This window comes from Ictalurus furcatus, chromosome 13 (assembly GCF_023375685.1).
Source record: "Ictalurus furcatus strain D&B chromosome 13, Billie_1.0, whole genome shotgun sequence".
NCBI lineage: Eukaryota > Metazoa > Chordata > Actinopteri > Siluriformes > Ictaluridae > Ictalurus > Ictalurus furcatus.
In genome coordinates, this window is record NC_071267.1 from 1665526 (window position 1) to 1674572 (window position 9047).

General features: G+C 38.7%; 1 protein-coding gene across 2 annotated transcripts in view; it reads right to left on the bottom strand.

Moving 5' to 3' along the window:
* Positions 1-218: 218 nt before the first annotated feature.
* Positions 219-9047, bottom strand: part of slc4a1b (solute carrier family 4 member 1b (Diego blood group)) — a 13658-nt gene continuing 4829 nt past the window's right edge. Inside the window, exons 5-17 of one of the 2 annotated variants that reach the window (XM_053640650.1) lie at positions 8573-8615; positions 8021-8205; positions 7709-7922; positions 7320-7523; positions 7053-7201; positions 6758-6862; positions 5521-5769; positions 5293-5382; positions 4634-4800; positions 3811-4052; positions 2006-2175; positions 1136-1309; positions 219-780 (exon numbers count right to left, since the gene is read on the bottom strand). In XM_053640650.1, coding sequence (XP_053496625.1) covers positions 700-780; positions 1136-1309; positions 2006-2175; positions 3811-4052; positions 4634-4800; positions 5293-5382; positions 5521-5769; positions 6758-6862; positions 7053-7201; positions 7320-7523; positions 7709-7922; positions 8021-8205; positions 8573-8615 — 2073 coding nt within the window. In that variant the 3' untranslated portion in view covers positions 219-699. Of the gene's footprint in view, positions 781-1135; positions 1310-2005; positions 2176-3810; positions 4053-4633; positions 4801-5292; positions 5383-5520; positions 5770-6667; positions 6863-7052; positions 7202-7319; positions 7524-7708; positions 7923-8020; positions 8206-8572; positions 8616-9047 lie in introns of both variants that reach the window. The other variant, XM_053640649.1, reaches the window with a different exon arrangement.

Here is a 9047-nt window from a genome sequence, read left to right on the forward strand (position 1 = left end):
CTAACTAGTATAGATAACTAACACGAAATTTACATGTGATTAAAAAAAATAATAATTTAGCTTGTTTTCTTAATTATTAAATAAAAATGTAATTTTTTTCTTATTTGTGGCATGTTGTGGAAGCACTTAAATCAATACGGTATCTTAAATTAAAAAAAGCAAAATAATTCTTAAAGCTGAAATCGTGCAGAAAAAAAAAATTAGACCAAAAATTTGAGTTAAAAACATTTTAACAGTGGTTTAATACAGCAAAATAAAATCTATGGCAAAACGTTTACATTTTTCCGACTTCAGAAGGTTAATATTACAACTGTTCAGCATACTGATCCATTATTGGTCTATATAATATAATGTGAAGTGCATTTTACTCTTAAATAAAGAGAAATGTACAATAAAATACATCAGATAGCTGGTTACCAGTGACTCCAAAACTTTTCTGCCACAAAGCACACAATTTGATGTTATGATTTTTACATCATATGTCTGTTTTTTTTTCTAATAGACACATAAAGACAAATTTCTTCTCTGAGGTATTTCTCAAAGTCATTTTATATTTAAAATTACATTTGGAGTGCCACAGAGAAAGTCTTAGCAAGGATTATTTTTTTGTTTGTTGTACATATTGCTTTCATTAAGCATCTCTATATCACAAGTCAATATGGGACTGAATGTAGCTTTGGCATCATTGGGGTAACACATTTACGATGGCATCATAGTCTCTGAGTACACGTCCACGCCGGGCTCCTCCTCAAATGTCACTTTGGCATCATCAGCATCCAGCTGACAGAAATGAAATGAGAGGAATTAGTACACTTTATTAAACCCATTTAAAAAGTAATGTAGAGCATTCCCCACAAAATAACCCCCTAAAAATTACCAAATGAACCTATTAAACAGGAAGATATCAGTTTTATATAAGTGGATTCCCAGATTTCCTAAAGGTAAAAAATGTATTACAGTTTTAAATAATAATTCATGTAATTTCGAATAATTAGAATCAGTGAATTAGTATGTCGCTGTTGAATTCTGGCTTCTCATATTTAATTCATATTGTAACTATTGCCTACATTATAACATAAGTCTATAGTATATACTATAAGTCCTTTGTTGGCCGATGATGTGATTTGTAGCTTACACATTTCATCTCGAGCTTGGTGAAGACGCGGCGACTGAGGAACACACGCAGTGGGATGGTCAGGATGAGGATGAAGGGCAGGGCGAGTGACAACAGGCTTGACTTCACTATCCACAGCACGGCCAGGCACACTATCTGGATGCCTGTGAACATATGCATCCTGCTCATCTTCACCTAAAGCATCATGGGAAACCATGCCCAGAGACAGAAGAAACAACATTATTTCAAGAAAACTTGTCAGGGTTTTGCTAAAGCTTAAACCTCTAGCAAAGGTCTTATAAGATTAGCCTTATAAAATGGCATAATGCCAGGAGCTGTGAAAGTGATTGATTTACACTACCATTCAAAAGTTTGTAATCGCTCAGAAATTGCCTTGTTTTTGAGAGAAATTGACTATTTTTTTCAATTAAAATGACATTAGATTGATCTGAAATACAATCTAGATATTGATGTCGTAAATGACTATCATGGCTGGAAACAGCTGATTTTTAATGGAATATCTACATAGGCATACACAGGCCCATTTTCAGCAAACATCACTCCTGTAAAATGGCTAATGCGTCATTGAAAAACAGTGTATAATTTGCTTATTGTGCAGATCATTTATTGTACTTTACTATCATTGTATATATATATTGTCTAAGTGTGGGCTCTATTTAAATCTAGTTATGAAATCTAGAAGCTACCATGCTTAACACAAGAGGTACAAGTAAATATACAGCACACATTATAGTGATAAAGAGGCAAGAAAAACTGAAATATCAATATATGCCTCATCTTGAATAGCCAAGCATGCTATGTTTACAATATAATCATAACATTGAGAAGTTTTCCTGAAAGGGCCCAGGTTTATTTATCAATGAAACATACTCTTTGAGCATACGGTTCATTGGGGTGGTACTTCTTTGGAATAAGGAGCAGCAGCATGCGATCCCACAGCTGAATGCCACTCAGAGATGTTACTCCCATGTAGAGGAAGATTCCAAACAAAGCTGCCATGGGGATCATCTTCAGAATGGGCTCCATGAGGATGGACAGGCCTGGCAAGAGTTCAGAAGAGCAACAGGGATCAATTTATTAAAATATACATTACATACCTAATTAAGTAACCCAGGAGAGAAGAGATCGAGGATGTCAATGACCCGATGTCCATTTTCCTTCACTCTCGGGTTTGGTTATATCAGGAATATAACCAAGGGATTCCCCAAGATTTCAGAAAGGGACTCCCTCCAAGAATTCCCCAAGAATCCTGCAAGGAATTCTCCCAATGGATTTCTCTAAGATTCCTCCAAGTGATTGTCTTAAGAGTCCCCCGAGGGATCCCCCTAGGATTACCCCAAGATTCCTTTATGGGTTCTCAAGATCCCACCAAGGGAGTCCCCCAATTGTCCCCAAAGAATTCCATCAATTCACCCACAGAATTCCCCAAGATTCCCCAAATCACAGAGACAGTCCCCTCAAGGGATTCTCCCAAGATTCCCTCAAAAGAATTTCAATTCCCAAACTTGATTTCCCCAAGAATGCCTTGAGATTCCCTCAGGAATCCCCCAAGATTCCACTGAGAGATTCCTACAAGAAATTCCCTCAAGTCCCCCCTAGAATCCACTGAGAGATTCACGCAAAATTCCCTCAAGGGATTCTCCCAAGATTACGTCAAGGGCTTCCCATGATTCCTTCAAGGAATTCCCTGAAGAGTCCACAGAAAGATCTCCCAAGAGATTTCCTAAGATTCCCCCAATATTCCCACAATGACTTTATTTATTTATTTATATTACAAGAGATTTCCCCAAGTGATTCCCCCAAGATTCCACCAAGGAATTCCCCTAAGAGTCCCCCAAGGGATTTCCTCAAGGTTCCCCCAGGATTCCCCAAAGATTCCCCCAAGAATTCCCCAATGTTCCCCCGAGGCAGGCATTCCTCCATTGTTTCACCCAATGGATTTCTCAGAGATTCTCTCAAGGGATTTCCCCCAAGATTCCCACAGGATTCCCCCAAGATTCCACTGAGCAATTCCACAAATGATTCCCCCAAGTTTCCAATGAGACACTCTCCCAGGATTCCCACAAGATTCCAAAAAGAGGTTCCAATCAAGGGATTCCCTAGAAGTGATGTTCCCAATTGATTCTCAAGAATCCCTCAAGGGACTCCCCCAAGATTCTCCTGAAAGATTCCCCCCAAAGGGATTCCCCCAAGATTCCACCAAATAATTATCCAAGTTCCCCTTTGATTCCTCTAAGAAATTCCCCCAGGATTCTCCTAATTCTACCATGATTCCTACAAGGATTCCCCCAAGATTCCCAGAAAAGCTTCCTCTAAGAGATTCCCCAATCAATTCCTCCAAGAATCCCTCAAAAGTTTCCCCCAAAATGCCACTGAGAGATTCCCCCAAGGAATTCCCCCAAGGTGCCCCCAAAGACCCAAAGGATTCCCTAAATGTCACCCAAGTCTTTACCCATGATTCCCCAAAGAGGAATCGAAGAGGGCATGTTAAACAGTATTGTTTAAAGACAGGAAAATACAGAACTACACCTGCAGTTCTAAAACATCATTGCACCAGCAGAGTTTAGTGTAAACAAGGAAAACTGGCATACGTAGGACATAATCAGTATGCCTGTTATGCCAGAAAATTACACTTGTGTCTGCATGAAAATAGAACTCTTAAAAGAGGGACCTACCCACGAGGAGGGCCACCAATACACCACTAATCCTCTGTTCCAGAACCTTCTCGATCTCCGGTTTGGGCCCTTTGCTCATGACCGTCAGGGCATTGGCGTGTGTTACAGAGCGAACTGTGGCAGCACTGAGCCATGGCATTCCGAAGAAAGCACTGAACCCTCCCATGCACACCAAAATCAGAAGGTCCAGATGGAAGCCTGAACCTTTCACCATCTTTCTCTCAGGTTTACTAACAATTAACCTACAGAGCACAATAAGAACAAGTTCATAGGAGGCAAAGTGGTGGATCTGACATCACGCTAACTTAACTAGTTTTTTATTTAGCTTGAAGAACCCCTAGCAGATTGTCAAAAAATTCCGGCAAGCAAATTTACTCATAGAGTCTACAGAGGATTGCATTTTTTAAACAAAAAATACCCGGTACCTTTTGAGTTCTTCTAAATGTCTCAGTATATCAAAATAAGAGTTTCTTAACATAATGATTTAATATTACCCGCATAAAGTTGCTTAATTTGATATTCCCTGTACTTTCTCACCTTTGATGCTGACAGTAATTAACAGGCCTGTAAAAAGGTTTTCTTTACGATTACCATTTTAAACAGAACATACTGAGGCCTATGTTCATTCACATTGTATTTTGAGCATTTTTTGATGCATTTTTACACATTGCACTCGGTGTGCAACTGAACAGTTCTTTGAGATCTGAACTTGCCATGACTATAAAAACAACAGATTTAAATAATATTTAAATTATTTAAAATTTTAGCCTCTTTATTTTGGATCTTAGTAAATGAGAACCCTAGATAGAAAACTGGAACTAACGTAGTGATCTGCGATTCAAGGAAGATGAGGATGAAGACCAGAATGGCGGGCACGGCGCAAGCGAACATCATCCAGGTGGGGAAGGGCTTGTGCTCGCCCATGGGGTTAATGAGCCAACCTCGCATGGCAGGGTTAGACACCTGCAAGCCCTTAGGCACCACTAGTTTCTACAAAACATCAAGGTCACAAGGTCACTCATACCACAGCAATTTGCCAATTATTATTATTTTTTATTACTTAAAGAACAAGGAGTCATACATGTTACCATTTGTAGTTACATTTAATGCTGTGGAGCAGCCACGAAACAATCTAGTTCCTATTCTCACTTACGTTATAGTAGCTACAAACAGTCATTCCCTCACCAGCCTCTCAAAGAGCAAACTCCTCTCTCCTGAAAACTCTGCCGTGTCAGAAAACGTAAAGTTACAGCTTTACCTCTGACTGTTACAAAGCGCTGACACTGGAGACTCCTTCCTTAAACGTTAAGTAAACATGTTCTTACAGAAAGATTCACCATATCAAGCTGTTACTATAGAAAAGACAACATATTTGAAGAAGCACATGAATAAAAGTCTGTGATTTGCGGACGCTTTTCTGTCAGAACTGCCGTTAAGAAAATGAATCGATAAGAATGAATGTATCTTTCACACGAAACTTACTTGTGTGTAGGTGTCATTAATGCTGATATCCACAGCTACCATGAGGAAAATAGCAATGGGGACACCAAAATCACCCATCAAACGGCGGACCTGAGAGGCGAAAAAAAAAATGAAATGAAACTAAAACACTAAAATAAATCTGAAGTAAAAATAAATCACTTGTAATTTATTGCCCTTTATATTAATTAATGGCCTTTATAACTACCAAAACCTGAACCAGGACCTAACCTTGCCAGGCAGGAAGTACCCGTTCTTGAACATGCGCAGGAAGTAAGCGATGGAGAAGCAGCCGAACATCAAGCACATGGAGAGCAGCGCTGTGTTGGGGTAGGCACGGTAACGGATTGTAGTGACTGTGGTGATGTTGCCTGTAGAATTATTTACAGTTGTGTGATGGATGACGATGGGATGCCAAGGATCTGCAACTGAGGTGTTCAAGTGCTCGTAGTTGAGATTAAGAGGGTGGGCCTTGAAAATCTATCAGGATAGGACAGTAAGAAAAGCCGTTATTTTAATTCTGGTATTATTTTATAAATATAATACTACTATACTACGATATATTAATATTCTCTATATCTTTAGTATTACTATTGATTTACGGACGTTAATTACAGTATCATACAAGCTTTGTAACAGCAAATTCTTTTTTTTATAGCATGCACAGCATTACAATAACAAAAATATGACTAATTCGAGTAGTAATTATGGTTAGCGCGGTTTCAGCATGTTTACTGTTATTATTACTTATTAATATTAGTAATTAGAAACATATATAGATATATTTATTCTTTAAAGGTTGCAAACGTGACTAATTAGACTAGCGCTTTATTTTTATTTCCTAAACGTAACATTAATATTGCCATTATTAATTAGCATCATTAGCAATATTTCTGTACTATTTATTACTCTTATTACTACAACTAGTAGCATTTAAAATACTCGTATAACTAGTCAGATTAGTAAAATGAACAAGTAATGAATAAGTGATAGTAACATTGTACATACACATAACATAATTAAGGCAGTGTAAGGTAATGAAGGAATGAATGATGATTCATTAAATTATATTAGTCTTTTAATTCTATTTTAGGATATATATATATATATATATATATATATATATATATATATATATATATATATATATATATATATATAATGTAAATATTGCATTACATCACTGCAAATTTGGTTTGATTTAACTATATGGCTTCCACACTCATTATTCAGCAACTTAGAAAATAGCACTTGATCCAGCGCATCCTATTATATTGCATTTTCTTCTTATTTTTAAAATTTTTGTATCATGCTATGACAGTTACTAACTGATTGTGAATCATTAAACATTAGCAACGGATATTATAGCGTCTTGTACACTGCCGAGTTTGGCGAAGGTCTCGTAAATGAAGATGAGGGAGATAAGGATGGAGAAGATCTCTTGGGTGAAGCGGGAGATGAAGCGCACCAGGAAGCTGCCCTCTATCGCTACCATCAGCAAGACGATGACAACGAGCCACACCCCGATCCACACTCTACCTACGATGTACTCGATGTCCCGAGACTTACAGAACTGGCGGAAAACGTGACACACACAAAATGTTTCATTCAAAAAACTGTCCATGATGGCGTTCCGTTCCTCGCTGCCTTATTTAAACTATGCCTGAATGGATCTTTATGATGATACAGGCTGGTGAAAACAGATATTTAAAATATGTTACGCAATACTAGTATGTACATGTAAGGGCGTATGGGACTGTTACCCCGTAGAAGGCCTCTTCGAAAACCAGCAGCGGTCCCGAGAAGCCGATGACGAGGACCGGCTGGGCGGAAATGAGGCAGAAAATGACACCTTGCACTGCTGTAGACAGCATGAGCTCCGAGACGCCCATCATATTATCCACTTTATCACCTGAGGCAGGAGGCGGGGCAAAATGGTAACATAGTTATATTTCCCATGGTGCAAACACATTGTCACACTCTGGATGCCCAACATCATTCATACTGTACATACACACACTCGTGCTCACCTAGCAGACCGCCGAAGGTGATAGCAGGGGAGAGGGCAGCAAAGTAAATAAAGATTACGGCAGCAAGGACTTGAGCGTTCCTGGCGTCAGTGATGTCACTCTTGTAGTGTTTGTAGCGTCTTCTCAAATCTCGGATCAGTCCTCCGAACGGTATCCCAGTGCGCACCAGCGGATCCTCCGGCGGAGGCACTTTGGAAATAGACGCTATGTGGAAAGATACGTTATTATTACTTGCTTATTTGGAACATATAATGACATTTGTAGATTTGTTTCATATAATCTCTAAAACCCTAACTAGCATTAGATACCTAGCTATGCTAATCGTGTGGCCTAGTAGATAAATCATGAAAAAGGAGCAAGTTACGTATTGCTCATTAGCATTTCAATACATCTCCTATCTGCTTTGGGGTTGAGGTGGCTCTGAGGCTCAGAGGGGTGGAGTCTCTCCTGCAGGAGCTTCTTCTGGAAGCCAATGATGGGCGCAAGCATGGTTTCGTCCTGAATCTCTGTGGGAGGGATCACCACGCTGCAATCCAGGAAGTCAGTCAATGCATCATTCAGCTCTTTATCGTTCTGAGCTTTTAACGCTGCCTGCTTGAACACCTAAGAGTGTATAGATATGTTAGAAATCAGTAGCAGTGAAGCAGTAACGTAAGTAAAGCAGTATACTCAACCGGTTAACCATTTGGAATCACTCTTACATTATCTGCCAGAAGTGCGCTCATAGCTCGTCCGATCTCGTGGTAGTCCACGTCGTTTTGGGTCGATCCGATCAGCACAAAGATGAAGCGAACGGGAACGGAAGTCTCCAGAGACGTCTCGAGAACTCGGGCTTCCTTCAGGCGGACAAATGCCATGGTCAGCTTTTCCAGGAAGTCCAGAGTCCCTGAAAAATTCATGCATCTATTTCATAACCTATATATACACAAGACATTCAGGTCCAGAATTATGGCCACTCTTAACAAAGATGCGTTCAAAAAATGGAAAAATGCCTTTGCAGTTAATTAACTTCACCTCCCACTGAACTGAGAGAAATCTAACCTTTAATTAAAAACATAAAACTAGGAAACTTTAAAATCATATTTTATAACTTCTTTTCAGCTGTAACATATAATTTCTGGACAAGGAGCATACAATCTTGTGATTTCAGCTTGATCGTGTTCTATCTTATGAAATAAATTCACACAAAGGATGGATTTTCTTACATTACATGTTAAAGGGATATAAAATGAATATAATCTACAATCACTCACCCACAAACACCACGGAGGCCTCCACACCTTCACCTGCATCGCTCTGTGGAACACGCAGTGGGAAAGCACGTTATTGCATGTTGCAATCAAACATAACTGGACATTTATTTTTATAGACGTTTGTAAGTCTGGGGCCAAAAAGTGTTGCTTCTTCTTCTTCTTCTTCTTCTTCTTCTTCTTCTTCTTCTTCTTCTACTTCTTATTATTTTGTTTTTTATTTTATTGTATCAATTAAGAAACTTCTAAATTGTTTGGTTTTTCCCCTCAATTTTACCAAGAACTAACTGCTATACACTAGAAACAGACATACTGTAAGAGAATAATGGAGAGTATAATTCATAAAGGACCAAGTATATCGATATCAAATAAATAAATCAAAATACCATTTGTGTTAAATTAAAAGCTACAGTGTCCTCCACTAATATTGGCACCCTTGGTGGTAAATATGAGCAAAGAAGGCTATAAAAAATTGTCT